At 42.3% G+C, this 18,350-nt stretch overlaps 1 protein-coding gene across 2 annotated transcripts in view; it reads left to right on the forward strand.

Annotated features, from left to right (window-relative positions):
* LOC111978462 (SH3 and PX domain-containing protein 2A) overlaps window positions 1–18,350 on the forward strand; it is a 108,931-nt gene that overhangs the window by 23,364 nt on the left and 67,217 nt on the right. For both annotated transcript variants that reach the window (XM_024008542.2, XM_024008540.2), the window contains exons 3-5: window positions 12,188–12,263; window positions 13,126–13,202; window positions 14,849–14,940. In XM_024008542.2, coding sequence (XP_023864310.2) covers window positions 12,188–12,263; window positions 13,126–13,202; window positions 14,849–14,940 — 245 coding nt within the window. The remainder of the gene's footprint in view (window positions 1–12,187; window positions 12,264–13,125; window positions 13,203–14,848; window positions 14,941–18,350) is intronic.

The raw sequence follows: 18,350 nt of genomic DNA on the forward strand, positions 1-18,350 counted from the left end.
GGTTCAGCTAACATTAGGCTATAACTAGCAATGCGAAAGGGCATTCTGAGAAAACATCACTAACGTTACACAATTCATAAACTTAAATGAATGTAACAGCAATCTTTAACTTGGTATTTTGTTTAGACATGTCACGTTAACGTTATCTAGCTGAAAAAAGGAAATATAATCCCAATCCATAGAATAGCGTTACTAGCAATACTAACCGATTGTCATAGCTAAAGTTGTCAATGTTAACGTTAGCTAGCAAGCCAGCCATCAAACTCCCACCGGCTAGCTAACAGCATGCCTTAATTTGCAATGAAAACTATTTTCTGACAAAATTAGAAATGTATAATATCTGAAACTGTAGCTAGATTCTTACTCGTATATTTGGATGAAAGCTTCACGGCAGTCTGCAACCCCTTTCATTAAATAAGACGTTCTTCATCGTTTCCGTTTAGTTTGCACAGCTTGTTTGGCCCGTTGTGTTCTACTGATTTCAAAACACAGCCAATTTCGAGGCCGACGCAGAGGATATACGGCTCCCTCGGGAACAGGTCCCGACCCCAGTGATATGTGTGAAGAAGAAGCATAGAAAGAGAGGCCAAAGAGCGGGCGGTCTTCTGAGAAGTTGGAGGCGAACGGATAAACCCCCACTTCCCTCAATTCTGCTAGCAAACATGCAATCTTTGGACAGTAAAATGGACAAGTTACTGGGAAGATTAAACTACCAATGGGACATTAAAAACTGTAACATCTTATGCTTCACTGAGTCGTGGCTGAACGATGGCAATATCAACATACAGCTGGCTGGTTCGATGTACCGGCAGGATAGAACAGCAGCGTCTGGTAAGACAAGGGGCGGCGATCTATGTATTTTTGTAAACAACAGCTGGTGCACGATATCTCAGGAAGTCTCGAACTCACCTGAGGTAGAGTTTCTCATGATAAGCTGTAGACCACACTACCTAGCGAGATAGTTTTAATCTGTATTCTTTGTAGCTGTTTACATACCACCAAAGTCAGAGGCTGGCACCAAGATAGCGTTGAATGAGCTGTATTCCACTATAAGCAAACAAGAAAACGCTCACCCAAGAAAACACGCTCCTAGTAGCCGGGGACTTTAATGCAGGGAAAGTTAAATCAGTTTTACCAATTTCTATCAGCATGTTAAATGTGCAACCAGAGGGAAAAGAACTCTGGACKARCTATACTCCAAACACAGAGATGRATACAAAGCTCTCCCTTGCCCTCCATTTGGCAAATCTGACCATTATTCAATCCTCCTGATTCCTGCTTACAAGCAAAAATTAAAGCAGGAKGCACCAGTGACTAGATCAATAAAAAAGTGGTCAGATGAAGCAGATGCTAAGCTACAGGACTGTCTTGCTAGCACAGATTTGGAATATGATCCAGGATTCCTCTAATGGCATTGAGGAGTACACCACATCTGTCATTGGCTTCATCAATAAGTACATCGATGACGTTGTCCCCACAGTGACCGTACGTACATACCCCAACCAGAAGCCATGGATTATAGGCAGCTTCCGCACTGAGCTAAAGGCTAGAGCTGCTGCTTTCAAGGAGCGGGACTCTAACCCGGAAGCTTATAAGAAATCCCGCTGTGCCTTCCGACTAACCKTCAAACATGCAAAACGTCAATACAGGACTAAGATCGAGTCTTACTACACCGGCTCTGATGCTCGTCAGATGTGGCAGGGCCTGCAAACCATTACAGACTACAAAGCCGAGAGCTTCCCAGTGACACGAGCCTACCGGACGAGCTAAACTGCTTCTATGCTCACTTCAGGCAAATAACACTAAAACATGCATGAGAGCACCAGCTGTACCTGAAGACGTGTGTGATCACGCTCTCCGCAGCCGATGTGAGTAAGACCTTTAGACCGGTCAACATTCACAAGGCCGCAGGGCCAGACGGATTACCAGGACGTGTACTGCGAGCATGCGCTGACCAACTAGCAATTGTCTTCACTGACATTTTCAACCTCTCCCTGTCCGAGTCTGTAATACCAACATGTTTTAAGCAGATCACCATAGTCCTGTGCCCAAAACCACTAAGGTAACCTGCCAAATGACTACTGACTCGTAGCACTCACGTCTGTAGCCATGAAGTGCTTTGAAAGGCTGGTCATGGCTCACATCAACACCATCATCCCAGAAACCCTAGACCCACTCCAATTTGCATACCGCCCCAACAGATCCACAGATGATGCAGTCTCTATTTTACTCCACATTGCCCTTTCCCACCTAGACAAAATGAACACCTGCTATTCATTGACTAAAACGCAGCGTTCAACACCATAGTGCCCTCAAAGCTCATCAATAAGCTAAGGACCCTGGGACTAAACACCTCCCTCTGCAACTGGATCCTGGACTTCCTAATGGGCCGCCCCGGGTGGTAAGGGTAGGTAACAACACATCCCCCACGCTGATCCTCAACACAGGGCCCCTCAGGGTGCGTGCTCAGCCCCCTCCTGTACTCCCTTCACTCATGACTGCACGGCCAGGCACGACTCCAACACCATCATTACATTTGCAGATGACACAATAGTGGTAGGCCTGATCACCGACAACAACGAGACAGCCTATAGGATGGTCAGAGACCTGCCGTGTGTGCCAGAAAACAACCTCTCCCTCAACGTGATCAAGACAAAGGAGATGGTTGTGGACTACAGGAAAAAGATGACAGAGCACGCCCCCATTCTCATCGACAGGGCTGCAGTGGAGCAGGTTGAGAGCTTCAAGTTCCTTGTGTCCACATCACCAACAAACTAACATGGTCCAAGCACACCATGACAGTCGTGAAGAGGGCACGGCAAAACCTATCCCCCTCAGGACACTGAAAAGATTTGGCATGGGTCCTCAGATCCTCAAAAGGTCTACAGCTGCACCATGGAGAGCATCCTGACTGGTTGCATCACTGCCTGGTATGGCAACTGCTCGGCCTCTGACCGCAAGGCACTACAGAGGGTAGTGCGAATGCCCAGTACATTACGGGCCAAGCTTCCACTATCCAAGACCTCTCTACCAGGCGGTGTCAGAGGAAGGCCCTAAAAATTGTCAAAGACTCCAGCCACCCTAGTCATAGACTGTTCTCTCTGCTACCACATGGCAAGCAGTACCGGAGCCTCAAGTATAGGTCCAAGAGGCTTCTTAACAGATTCATCCTCAAGCCATAAGACACCTGAACATCTAGTCAATGGCTACCCAGACTATTTGCATTTCCCCCCCCCCACCACCACTGCCACTCTTTGTTATCATCTATGCATATCACTTTAATTAACTCTACCTACATGTACATACTACCTCAACTAACTTGCCCCCGCACATTGACTCTGCTACGGCACCCCCTGTATAGATTGTTATTTTTTACTGCTGCTCTTTAATTACTTATTACTTTTATCTCTTGTTCTTATCCGTATTTTTTAAAACTGCGCTGTTGGTTAGGGGCTCGTAAGTAAGCATTTTACTGTAAGGTAAAACCTGTTGTATTTGGCGCATATGACTAATAAAATTTGATTTGATTTACATTGTTTTTAGAATTTAAGAATTTAATAATTTGCAATGTTTATGATCAGGCAAAAAGTTTATGTTTCTGTTTCCATATGATATGGTAAATATATCCAATTCAAAAAACATCTACATTTAAATGCTATTAATATTAATTTGCATATATTTCTGTTAATTCCCATATATTCCCGTTAATTCCCATGGAAAGTTTCCACCTCTGAATATTCCCCAAAATGTTCAACTCTAATCACGATAAGAGAAGTTCCTGACGTTTTCTTTGGCTAAACCACTAGGCTCTTAATTTAAGAACTTTATTCATATTTACAGATGGCATAAAAGTTAGTATTAAAAGCACATGAAAGTTCACAAGTTCGAGAATGCGTTTTTTGGCAGAAATTCCTTTTGATGAAAAACTTTTTTTAGTTCAACGGGTCTTCGGTGAATTCGTGACTTGCGACATACGCCTAGTTTCTTGAATCGTTTCACATTTTGTCTGCTAAATGAACTACTTTAGCTCACAGCTATATGTGACCGACCGGATAGATTCTGTCTTGTGTACAATTTTTTATTTTATTTTATTTTTTACATTGGATAAAAGTAGAGACTCAGCACTAGGAAATMGTGTATCATACACTGCAGTTCAGGAACAATGGGAAAGTAATTCTGCTTTCAAAGTTGATAAACTTGTAACCCCACTTTTGAGAAAATGGCCCTTGAATGTTTTGGTACACCTACTTGAGTGCTCTTTGTCTACACCCAAATGTAGCATTGTTCACACCCTCTTAAGCCAGCCCCACCCATCTCTTTAAGGATTCACATGAGGTCATTTGCTAAACAGTGAGTAGTGTAGTAAGGATTAAGACTAGTGGTCTTAAGTGGTAGTAGCCTACAGTAAGGAGAAATTCCAGGTCTTTCACCCATCTCTTTAAGGATTCACGAGGGCATGTGGTAAACGCATTCTATATTACATAAAATCTATGTTTATTTGTCACATGCACAGGATAAAGTAGGTGTAAATGGTAGTGATAGTACTTGCAAAACAGAAAGRGTCCAGATAAAAATATTTTATAAACGTTTTATTGTTATTAGATGACGCTTACTCAACAKACTTGCCGAAATTGATGGGTCATGTGAAGGAAAAACTATAACCACCCCTCACCCACATCTATTTAAGTAGATYGGTCACTAGTTACTAGACATGTACACATGTTCATGAAATACAACCGATGGCCGTAATCACCCGTAGACACACCTGCTAATTTGATGGGTCATATAATAATGAGGCCGAAGTGGAGTCTTTTGTTTAGACATGTAGCTAGCTATGTAGATAGCTTGCTAAACGATGAACCAGCATAACCCCAACTCATACTACTAACAATACAAACATTTTCATAGCTGTAGTCTGAATCTGCAGGTAGCTAAAGCTAACAAACTAGCTTCAAATGTTAGCTAGCTAACATTGCCGACATGATTGCCCGATGTYGTCTCAACAGGCTATTCTGTTACGATGTCGTCGAAGAACCATCTACTATCCCCGGCCCACTAGCTTTTCTGAACGCTGTGTRCCCTGCTTGCCTAGCGTAGTATGACTACCGAACGGCACCCTGACTCACCTATTGCTGCTCTTTTGACCCTATGATCACTCGGCTACACAGCTGATGTCCCCTGGACTGTTTCAATAACACGGTACCTCATTTTGTTTACCTGTCGGCTCCAGCCTCGAACTCAGGTCCTGTATGTACCTAACTGACACGCTCTGCCCATTCATCACCATTTACCCGTTGTTTTCTTAGCTCTCCTTGCTTTATGCCTCTCTCTAATGTCAATATGCCTTGTCTACTGCTGTCTTGGCTAGTTCTTATTGTTTTATTTCACTGTAGAGCCCTCAGTCCCGCTCAACATGCCTTAGATAGCTCTTTTGTCCACCCCACACACATGCAGAGACCTCACCTGGCTTAACTGGCGCCTCCGGAGACGAAACCTCTCTCATCGTCACTCAACGCCTAGGTTTACCTCCACTGTACTCACATCCTACCATACCATTGCCTGTACATTATGCCCTMAATCTATTCTACCACGCCCAMAAATTGGCTCCTTTTGTTCTCTGTTCTCAAAGCACGAGARGACCAGTTCTCATAGCCTTTAGCCGTASCCTTATCCTACTCCWCCRCTGTTCCTCTGGTGATGTAGAGGTTAACCCAGGCCCTGTAGCCCCCAGTTCCACTCCAATTCCCCAGGCGCTATCATTTGTTGACTTCTGTAACTGTAAAAGCCTTAGTTTCATGCATGTTAACATCAGAATCCTCCTCCCTAAGTTTGTTTTATTCATTGCTTTAGCACACTCTGCCAACCCTGATGTCCTAGCCGTGTCTGAATCCTGGCTTAGGAAGGCAACCAAAAAATCTGAAATTTCCATACCCAACTACAACATTTTCCGCCAAGATAGACCTGCCAAAGGGGTAGTGTTGCAATCTACTGCAGAGATAGTCTGCAGAGTTCTGTCATGCTATCCAAGTCTGTGCCCAAACAGTTCGAGCTCCTACTTTTAAAAATCCACCTTTCCAGAAACAAGTCTCACCGTTGCCGCTTGTTATAGACCCCCCTAAACCCCCAGCTGTGCCCTGGACACCATATGTGAATTGATTGCTACCCATTTATCTTCAAAGTTCATACTGTTAGGTGACCTAAACTGGGATATGCTTAACACCCCGGCCGTCCTACAATTTAAGATAGATGCCCTCAATCTCACACAAATTATCAAGGAACCTACCAGGTACAACTCGAAATCCGTAAATGCGGGCACCTTCATAGATATCATCCTGACCAACCTGCCGTCTAAATACACCTCTGCTCTCTTCAACCAGGATCTCAGTGATTACTGCCTCATTGCCTGCGTTCGTAATGGGTCCGCGGTCAAACGACCACACCTCATCACTGTCAAACGCTCCCAAAAACACTTCTGCGAGCAGGCCTTTGTAATCGACCTGGCCCAGGTATCCTGGAAGGATATTGACCTCATCCCGTTAGTAGAGGATGCCTGGTTGTTCTTTAAAAGTGCTTTCCTCACCATCTTAAATAAGCATGCCCCATTCAAAAAATGTAGAACTAAGAACAGATATAGCCCTTGGTTCACTCCAGACTTGACTGCCCTTGACCAACACAAAAACATCCTGTGGTGTACTGCATCAGCATCAAATAGCCCCCGTGATATGCAACTTATCAGGGAAGTTAGGAACAAATATACACAGGCAGTTAGGAAAGCAAAGGCTAGCTTTTTCAAACAGAAATTTGCATCCTGTAGCACAAACACCAAAAAGTTCTGGGACACTGTAAAGTCCATGGAGAATAAGAGCACCACCTCCCAGCTACCCACTGCACTGAGGCTAGGAAACACTGTCATCACCGATAAATCTACGAAAATCGCGAATTTCAATAAGCATTTTTCTACGGCTGGCCATGCTTTCCACCTGGCTACCCCTYCCCCGGGCAAGAGCTKTGCGCCCCCCACAGCAACTTGCCCAAGCCTCCCCCACTTCTTCTTCACCCAAATCCAGATAGCTGATGTTCTGAAAGAGCTGCAAAATCTGGACCCCTACAAATCAGCCGGGCTAGATAATCTGGACCCTCTCTTTCTAAAAWTATCCGCCGCAATTGTTGCAACCCCTATTACTAGCCTGTTCATCTTCTCTTTCATTACATTTTAGTCATTTAGCAGACGCTCTTATCCAGAGCGACTTACAGTAGAGTGCATACATTTTATTACATTTTTACATACTGAGACAAGGATATCCCTACCGGCCAAACCNGCAATTGTTGCAACCCCTATTACTAGCCTGTTCATCTTCTCTTTCATTACATTTTAGTCATTTAGCAGACGCTCTTATCCAGAGCGACTTACAGTAGAGTGCATACATTTTATTACATTTTTACATACTGAGACAAGGATATCCCTACCGGCCAAACCCTCCCTAACCCGGACGACGCTATGCCAATTGTGCGTCGCCCCACGGATCTCCCGGTTGCGGCCGGCTGCGACAGAGCGCGAACCCAGCCCAGCCTGGGCGCGAACCCAGAGACTCTGGTGGCGCAGCTAGCACTGCGATGCAGTGCCCTTGACCACTGCGCCACCCGGGAGATCATATTGTCTGAGATCCCTAAAGATTGGAAAGCTGCCGTGGTCATCCCCCTCTTCAGGGGGAGACACTCTAGATCCAAACTGTTACAGACCTATATCTATCCTACCCTGCCTTTCTAAAGTCTTCGAAAGCCAAGTTAACAAACAGATCACCGACCATTTCGAATCCCACCGTACCTTCTCGACTATGCAATCTTGTTTCCGAAAGTCCTAAAGGATATCATAACCGCCATTGATAAGAGACAGTACTGTGCAGCCGTCTTCATCGACCTGGCCAAGGCTTTCAACTCTTACAATCACCGCATTCTTATCGGCAGACTCAACAGGCTTGGTTTCTCAAATGACTGCCTCGCCTGCTTCACCAACTACTTCTCAGACAGAGTTCAGTGTGTCAAATCGGAGGGCCTGTTGTCCGGACCACTGGCAGTCTCTATGGGGGTGCCACAGGCTTCAATTCTCGGGCCGACTCTTTTCTCTGTATACATCAATGACGTCGCTCTTGCTGCTGGTGATTCTCTGATCCACCTCTACGCATACGACACCATTCTGTATACTTCTGCCACTTCTTTCGACACTGTGCTAACAAACCTCCAGACGAGCTTCAATGCCATACAACACTCCTACCGTGGCCTCCACCTGTTTTAAATGAAAGCAAAACTAAATGCATGCTCTTCAACTGATCGCTGRCCGCACCCGCCCACCCGTCTAGCATCACTACTCTGGATGGTTCTGACTTCGAATATGTGGACAACTACAAATACCTAGGTGTCTGGTTAGAATGGAAACTCTCCTTCCAGACTCACATTAAGCATCTACAATCAAAAATGAAATCTAGAATTGGCTTCCTATTTTGCAACAAAGCATCCTTCACTCATGCTGCCAAACATACCCTCGTAAAACTGACGATCGTACCGATCCTTGACACCCGTAGCACGCGCTCCAGCAGCTATATTTCACTGGTCATCCCCAAAGCCTATTCCTGCTTTGGCCGCCTTTCCTTCCAGTTCTCTGCTACCAATGACTGGAACGAATTGCAAAAATCACTGAAGCTGGAGTCTTATATCTCCCTCACAAGTAGCAAACCTTTTGTAGTTCTCGATGGCTAATGTTTTATCTTTAAAAAATGGTGCGGTAGAAAGGAATGTCAACACATACTGAACAGCTCATATTATAGACAGAAGCGTGCTAAATGGTAGGCCAATCCAAACTCATCTCCCGGCATGTCCAGCCCATGCATTATCTCAGCTGATCATGGCTAGTGGGTAGGTTCCTGTATTTTTCCATGGRTAAACCAACTAGTAATTTAACAATTGTATTTGTTTTTATGGATAACAAGTTTGTTATTAAGGCACATGGAYGTTCACATTTTCCAGATATATTTTCTTCCAAAAAACGCATTTTGATAAAAATGAAGTTTATGTTCAAATCCTTCTCCTGTGAAGTAGTGATGTGCGGCATACGCCTAGTCACTTATGTTGGACCCTGATATGGCTATGCATAATGACAACTCAGTGAATGCTATTCTTTCTTCTGAAATAGACTACATTTTCTTCATATCATGTTTCTTTAGACCTGTCTAAAATAAATAATGGATTTATTGTGATGGTGTAGACCATATTAAATTGATTTATTAGAGTTTTTTTTAAATGTTGATGTTCCAAAGGTCTGCATCAGTGGCTTGTAAACTATGAGTGGAAGCCAGGAGATGCTAAATGTATTTATGTTAATTGAGACCGGCAGTTATTTGCTTGACAATCACTGGCTCACAAAATGTCATGCTTGCCACAGCCCTAGCACCCGGATCTGCCCGAAATCAGAAATGTCTTCCTCCATTAGTAAATCCATTAGATCCTCTCTGTCTGTCACTCGCTCCCTGTGCGCTGCTCGCTCTGCATGCACTCTGCTCATGGCGGCTCTGGGTCTTCGAGTATCCATAGCATCAGCTCCACTTGAGCTGCTCAATGACGAGACATGAGAGAGCAGTTAGCTGTTAGCTCCTTTTCATCACTCTAAACTCAGAAATAACTCAAGGAACGTTATTATTTTCTGTGAAGTAATCTCTCTCCCCGCCCTAACCCGATGTATAATGTCGGTCTCTGTTCAGGTAGCAGAGCTCTACCTCAAAGGATAAGAATGAGCGCATTCCCCTTTCCGAGGAGGGGGAAATACCAAAAGAGATTTAAAGGTCCAAAAGAGATTTAAAGTTTCATTAACAGCAGTAGAGAAAGAGAAACAAAAAAAACTTTAGCTGGAAACTCTCTCATGACCTGATGAAGATCCAACTCTGATCTAAATTTTGCATTTTTTGTGCATCTGATTAAATCACCATGGGAGCATACCAGTTGCGGACATTTTTCTTCTTCTTTAACCCTCTCAAACAACCAAACCAGATATAATGGCTCTGCCCATATTAGCCTGGGACTGTTTATGCACCTGGTTCCTTTGGTCCACTTTGGCCTTGGCCCAGTCCCCTGGCCTAGATACGCATGTGATTTTGGGCTTACTGTTCACAGCATCAGRCCCTCTCCAGAGCATATCTGGAACAAGGCAGGGCAGGGCAGGACCACATCTGGAGCTGAGCAGGCTTGTTACTGTAGGACTCCAATGTGCATTGGTTTACTTTAGCACACTGCAATGATTTATTAGACCAGGAAACTCGAAAGTCGGTGAGCGSGACGCAAGCAGATACACACTTGACACTTAGGCATGTTCATGTTCGCACACTTACCAATTAATACGCTCATGTATTCATGCACACGACACGCCAGATGCGGTTATGAACACAGACACAAACAGTACCAGTCAAAAGTTTGGACACACCAGCTCATTCAAGGGTTTTGCTTTATTTTTACTACATTGTAGAATAATAGTGAAGACATCAAAACTATGAAATAATACATATGGAATCATGTAGTAACCAAAAAAAGTGTTAAACAAATTAAAATATATTTTATWTTTGAGATTATTCAAAGTAGCCACCCTTTGCCTTGATGACAGCTTTGCACACTCTTGGCATTCTCTCAACCAGCTTCACCTGGAATGCTTTTCCAACCATCTTGAAGGAGTTCCCACATATGCTTAGCATTTGTTGGCTGCTTTTCCTTCACTCTGTGATCCAACTCATCCCAAACCATCTCAATTGGGTTGAGGTTGGGTGATTGTGGAGGCCAGGTCATCTGATGGAGCACTCCATCCCTCTCCTTCTTGGTAAAATAGCCCTTACACAACCTGGAGGTTCGTTGGGTCATTATCCTGTTGAAAAATAAATGATAGTCCCACTAAGCACAGACCAGATGGGATGGCGTATCGCTGCAGAATTCTGTTGTAGCCATGCTGGTTAAGTGTGCCTTGAATTCTAAATAAATCACAGACAGTGTCACCAGCAAAGCACAATCACACCTCCTCCTCCATGCTTCACGGTGGGAACCACACATGCAGAGATCATCCGTTCACCTACTCTGCGCCTCAGAACGACATGGCGGTTGGAACCAAAAATCTCAGATTTGAACAGATTTCCACCGTTCTAATGTCCATTGCTCGTGTTTCTTGGCCCAAGCCAAGTCTCTTCTTCTTATTGGTGTCCTTTAGTAGTGGTTTCTTTGCAGAAATCCGACCATGAAGGCCTGATTCACGCAGTCTCCTCTGAACAGTTGATGTTGAGATGTGTCTGTTCACCCTGTGAAGCATTTATTTGGGCTGCAATTTCTGAGGTTCTACTGTGTAGAAAATAGTAAAATTAAGAAAAACCCTTGAATGAGTAGGTATGTCCAAACTTTTGACTCGTACTGTACGTACACACACACCCAAATACACGTAAGCAAACTTGCAGGCATCCACGCATGCACAGCAGAATGATTGTTTTTGTGATCTTGTCATAAATATCACTTGATACAGAATGCCCATTTAAATGACGTGGAAACAACGTTGATTCAACCAGTGTGTACCCATTGGGTGGCCTCTCCTAAATGCACAKCTGTTGCCCTAACTCAATTATAATATTGGGTTACTCCATTTTACTCAGRGGAACGACTCAATGATCATGGTTCGAGGACTGTCTCTGAGGCTAGGTTCAACATGTCTAGAACTCTTCATGTGATTAGGCTAGCTACACTAATAGACACAGATTCAGATGACCGTTGTGAGTGACATAAGAGATCAAAGTGGGCCTGTGTCTGGTGACTGGTACGTAGTAGTTCTTCAGAGTCTATGTATATACAGCCCACATTTGTAGTAATTGAATTGGGAGGTTGTCTGTAAGAGGTCATGACCACCGAGTGCTTCTCTTTCCAATGATCTCATCTACATTCCACCACTTTGAGCTCCCTTGGCTTTGTCTGTCACATAACTATCAAATATCCTTTATTACCACCAGTAATCGWTTTAAGTTTGAAATAACATTGACCATACAACAACAAAAAATAACATAGCACGTAGGACTGTATTCATTCAAACTGTTATCTTGATGTTTGCCACTAGTGTCCATCCTTTAGTTTTAGAAGACAAAAGTTAAGATATCCATTACGTTCACTTTGTTTTCAGATGCAGATCCTGGACAAGTTCCCAGTGGAGGGAGGGCAGAAGGACCCCAAAAAGAGAATAATTCCCTTCTTACCAGGTGAGCATGCTGACAAAAACTGGTTTAATCAACGTTGTTTCCACGTCATTTCAACCCAAAACATGTATGTGATGACGTTTAATCAATGTGAAAAAGTGATTCGATTTGCAAAAAGTCATCAGCGTAGTGGTCTTTTCTTCTTTCAACTTTTAGCCTAAATCCAATGACGTGGTGTTTTTGTTGTTGATTTCACATTGAATTCACATTAGTAGAAAACTCAAACAAATGTAAATCAAAACTAGATGTTGAACAGCAGCATTTTAGAGGTGGGGGTTTGACACCACATTGAAACAAAATGCAATGAAACGCAAGAACACACAGAAAGGACTTGTTTCTCTATCATTTGGAATAGATATTGGTCTGTTCTAACATTGCACATTTCTAGTTGTTCCACTGTTCCAGCTGGCTGAATAAGGCTGTGGTTTGCTTGTAGTATGGCAGTAGGAGGCTAATCTGATAACCTCAGCATMCCCCAGAGGAGTGAAGAGTGCCATTGTCAGAGAGCTGCACAGTACTCAAACGTCTGGATAGTATTGTTTACACCACCCTGTAAAACCTAGCCAGGGAGTGGGCTCTATGCACTTACTCACTCTAAAATAAACAGTCGTCTTACTGTTATCATGACAGACAGAGAGACAGAAAGACAGACACACTCACACATATTTTACATTTGTCTTTTTCATGAAATCTTGTCTCGAGTACTACATACTATTTAMAATAGGCCTACTACATAATATGTCAGACCGTTTCTTAAAAAGTCCACTACCGAATGCCTGGGTTTGGGCTAGTGTTATGCCACCTGGTGGTACTTTTAGAAACAGCACATTCAATGACAACTCAAAGTTCTATATCTCTTTTACAGGTAAACTCTTATTTCGGCGAAGTCAAGTCAGAGACGTGGCTGTGAAAAGGTTGAAGCATCTTAATGACTACTGCAGAGTAAGAACCAAGTATCRTGTTTTTGTCTTTGCTGTAAATGATGTACTGTTTGCTGCTTTAAAGACCAACTGCTCTTTAACTCTTCCCACCTGTGAACACACACATGGGACACCCACGTCAAACCACACCCTGAAACAAACCCACGTTTGAATTCAGTCATGGCCGCTAGCATTTCTCAATTAACCAAATCTTGATTTGAGGCCAAATCAGGAAGTGCAGTCACCCTTCAATGAATGGCAAGAAGTATTTTTATTACTTATAGCCTACTAAGTAGCCACATCTCACACGGTCCAGTCATTTCTTTAATACATTATTTAGTTTGAATGTCTTTGGACCATGTTTTCTCCACCAGCAGCATCCACAGGAAAGTCTAGCTCTATCTGCTCTTACAGTATGTCATTTCCTTATATAGTGGGTTTATATAGAAAACCGGAGAAATAGACGTAAGAGATCGTCTATAGGGGCACACAGTTCAAACACAGGATGCGTAGAACGGAATGATTCAGCATGTGAGATGGAGAAATTAACACAGCTGGCCACCTGACCTCATTTGTTTCAGGCTTTCTGGGATCTGGGACYCTTGGTGGCTTGCCAAGTGTGGCAGTAATCACGCTCTTTTTATTGTGGAAAATCCGAAACCTGCCATGTGAGCTGTGAATGCAGAGCCTTGTGACAGAAAATGCTGAGTCTGAAAGAGTAAAGTTCTAATATGTAATTATCAGATTTACACCAAATATAAAGACTGTATGTCCCTAATTCAGTATCATATGCATCTATTCATTGTGTATGCAAATAGTTTATTTCTAAAGTACTTTTCAAAGCAGACACAGTTGTAGTCCTGTCAGAGAGGATTCTGGTAGCTATCGTCTTCCATCTGTTTTCCTCTGTCTTATCCCTGCTCCGGGCTGTGATCCCTCTTCCTTCCCCTTCTCGTCTTCCATACCTCCCCTTCATCCTCTGAGCCACTGAGTAACATGGCCTTACTGTAAACCAGGGTTCCCCAACTGGTGGTTCGCGGGCTGAATTTGGCCTGTGGGCGATTTTTATTTTCCTCCAGGTTTTCTGAGCAAAATAAATAAATAACTAAATATATATATTTTTAAGAAATGTATTTGTTGGACATAAAAGACTAAAAACACCAGAAAAAGTTATTTTAATTTTGTAAATCTGTTCCAAAGTATTCCCATGCGTAATAGAGAGATATACACGTATGTGATCATATTCAAATGTAAGCAAGGTTTGAAATTATTATATTTTAGTCAAATATTATATCTGTTTGGGCACCTTGCGGTCAATTTGCAGTCTACAAATAATTTGTAATTATGTTTCGGCCCCCTGACCATCCTCTCAAGAAATAATCGTCCATCGGTTGATGATCCTAGTTGATGATCTGGTGTAAACTGTGCTATCGTCATCTGTACTATACAGGGACACACACACACAGTCCTTTTGTGATGTAGTGGAAGGCTTCCACATATGGAGTCAGTRAGTTGATGAAATTCAGGGTACATGTGACCACATTAGCTGATAGTTATCTTGATGATGTGTTATGAAGTCTTGTCCTTGTGAATAATCATTATACTATTTCACAATTATAATATTTTCCATCACTCTCCTTCTCGCCCTCCTTCCCTCTCTCCTTCTAGGCTGTGATGAGGCTCCCTAACCAGATCTCCCAGAGTGAGGAGGTGCTGAGGTTCTTTGAAACCAAGGCTGAGGACATCAACCCTCCTAAAGAGTGAGTTTCATTTACCTGGCAATCTCTCCCTACAGTAGTCACTGAATAATAACACATGGCTATCTCACATATTGTCAGGTTTTAAAGGGTGTCTATTTCTCAATTTCTTGCTTTTTACCAGGTTCTTCATGTTGTACTTTTCAGTTGTACTTTAAGGTATCAAACACTGCCCCCAAGTACAACAATAAACATGTTTAATTTAGGTTAATATGATAATACAAAGCATATGTTTTATTTGCGCGCGTGTGTGTGTGTGAATGTGTCAGAGCACTGGCAGCTGGTGCAGACGTCTCTCACCCACACTGACATGTATTGATTTCCAAGTGACCTCATGTCACATAGATGATGGATGGTCAACCAGGCTCTGGGCTTTTATTAATGATGATACATGGGAGGTGARACCTGATCCCAGCGCAGTGCTTATTGTTCAATGGTATTATGGTGGTTAAGTTCAGGTCAGACAAGGCATTACTAGAATTAATTTATCATCCTCAGATTTATACCAGTAGGGTTTGGTATTTGATGTCAATGGACAGTTGATAAGTGGAAACTTACATCTGCATTTAGTAATTTTTTTCTCTGTAAATTTGGCCATGTGTTGTAGGTTATTGTCCTGCTGAAAAGTGAATTCCTCTCCCASTGTCAAGTGTAAAGCATACTGAAGCAGGTTTTTGTCTAGGATTTTGCCTGTGCTTWGCTCCATCCCATTCCCTTTTATCATTAAAACATCCTACTCTTTGCCTATGTCAAGCATACCATGATGCAGCCACCACCATGTTTGAAAATAAGGAGARACCCACTGGGCACAGATGTCAATTRAARGTCTATTCCACATTGGTTCAACATAATTTCATTGATTCAACCAGTGTGTGCCTAGTGTGCAGTTAAACATTGATGTGTTGTGTTGGATTTTCCCCGAAAGTGTATTCCTTTGGTGTGTTTTTAAGCAGTATTACATTAGTGCCTTGTTGCATACAGGATTCATGTTTTGGAATATTTGATTTTGTATATTTGTATTCTTCTTTTCACTATGTCATTTAGGTAGGTCATCATTGTGGAGTCACTTCAATGTRGAWRCATCCTCAGTTTTATCCCTTTACAGCCATTCAATTCTGTAGCTGTTTTAAAATCCCCTTCCTTCCTGTCCTGCAGCTCAGTTCAGAAGGACGACTGTATCTTTGTTGTGTCTGGGTGTTTTACTATAACATCCACAGCATGATTATTAACTTGACCATGCTTAAAAAAATATGAAATGTCTGATTTGCGAGAGGTACCAGYATTCTTGACTAAATGTAGTGGCTAAATTGTCCAATATAATTGTCCCAATACAATGTCCATTTTAATCCTTTAGCCACAATGGAGAGTGGTGAAATGTTAGTCTTGATGCATACAAACCCAATGTCCAGAGTTTGATTCAATTAGAAAAATAGTAATACATGTATTTGTCGTTCTTCTGGATACAAAAATGAATTCTGATCATTAAACTAAAGAAACAAACAGCATGGTTAACATGGTCTGGTATGGTCAAAAGACTTCATTGGAATTGAAGAACTGGATTGTTTGGAAATATGCATAACCAAGGAACAAAGGACTCACGCGGCCTCAAGACTACAGTGTAGAAAAGACACACTTTGGTATGTAAAGTAGCCTAACAAGTGCACACACTTTTTGATGGATTAACGGTTACATTTATGTGTATGGCTACATTCATCATGCATACAAAGTAATGGAAAGTTTTCTATTGGAGTGACTTATTTGGACAATGGATTGAATGCATAGAATCCGATTTCCAATCTCCACTGCCTAATTCTTTGAATTGTGAATATGAYTTATATAGTGGCACTGTTAAAAGGAGRMCAGTGCACCGTAGCGCTTARTGATCCATGTTCATGYTTGCATATTGAAATATAGGTATTATTCTGATAGCCTATTGAGGGAAGATGGTGGAAGAGAATTCTACCAGATGGTGCTAGTAGAGGCGCCTTTATCAGAAAAGGACTTGGAAGGAGAAAGTTTCCCAAATGCGCAAATCCAGAAGGGGTAAACTGGGAAAGCTGACTCACAAAATGGATATATGGTTACTGATCTGATGACTGACAATAAGAATATTTAAGTTGTAAAAAAGAAATGTTGAATGGATTCAAATAATTTATTGAAATAAAAAATGATATGTTGAATTGGTAGTAACCCAAATGGCAGCATATTAAGACATTTCTTGTTAATGTGTCCCAATGGATCTCAGGTGCAGCCCCAGCACCAGAGAAATCTGATGAAAGCCTATTCCTCCTTTGGCTGCCAATGACCTTTTCTTCCAGTTCTCTGCTGCCATTGACTGGAACGAATTGCAAAAATCACTAAACCTGGAGACTCATATCTCCCTCACTAACTTTAAGCATCAGCTGTCAGAGCAGCTCACAMATCACTGCACCTGTACATAGCCCATCTGTAAATAGCCCATCTAACTACTTCATCCCCATATTGTTATTTATTTTAAAACATGTTGCTCCTTTGCACCCCAGTATCTCTACTTGCACATTCATTTTCTGCACATCTATCACTCCAGTGTTTAATTGATAAATTGTAATTACTTCGCCACTACGGCCTATTTATTGCCATACCTCCCTAATCTTACCTCATTTGCACACACTGTATATAGATTTTTTTCCTATTGTGTTATTGACTATACGTTTGTTTATTCCATGTGTAACTCTGTGTTGTTGTTTGTGTCGCACTGCTTTGCTTTATCTTGGCCAGGTCACAGTTYTAAATGAGAACTTGTTCTCAACTGGCCTACCTGGTTAAATAAAGGTTAAATAAAAAATATATAATAATAATWAAAAAAAAGACAGAATGAAGTTACTGCTATGTTAGTCAAACAGCAACATCATTCCTTTCTGCCACCCAGAGACATAGAATGTATTTCAATCATACTTTGTAACACAACAAAATTTGAACAAATCCAAAGGGTGCCCACTGTATTTGTTGTAGTCATATGCTAATTTCTAAGACTGAAAGCATCTGGACAGTTGCAATTCAAATTAAATGTATTTATATAGCCCTTCTTACATCAGATGATATATCAAAGTGCTGTACAGAAACCCAGCCTAAAACCCCAAACAGCAAGCAATGCAGGTGTAGAAGCACGGTGGCTAGGAAAAACTCACAAGAAAGGCCAAAACCTAGGAAGAAACCTAGAGAGGAAACAGGCTATGAGGGGTGGCCAGTCCTCTTCTGGCTGTGCCGGGTGGAGATRATAACAGAACATGGCCAAGATGTTCAAATGTTCATAAATGATCAGCATGGTCAAATAATAATAATCACAGTAGTTGTCGAAGGTGCGACAAATCAGCACCTCAGGAGTAAATGTCAGTTGGCTTTTCATAGCCGATCATTGCCTTCCCTCCACTGCC

Source organism: Salvelinus sp. IW2-2015, linkage group LG18, assembly GCF_002910315.2.
Source record: "Salvelinus sp. IW2-2015 linkage group LG18, ASM291031v2, whole genome shotgun sequence".
Classification (NCBI taxonomy): domain Eukaryota; kingdom Metazoa; phylum Chordata; class Actinopteri; order Salmoniformes; family Salmonidae; genus Salvelinus; species Salvelinus sp. IW2-2015.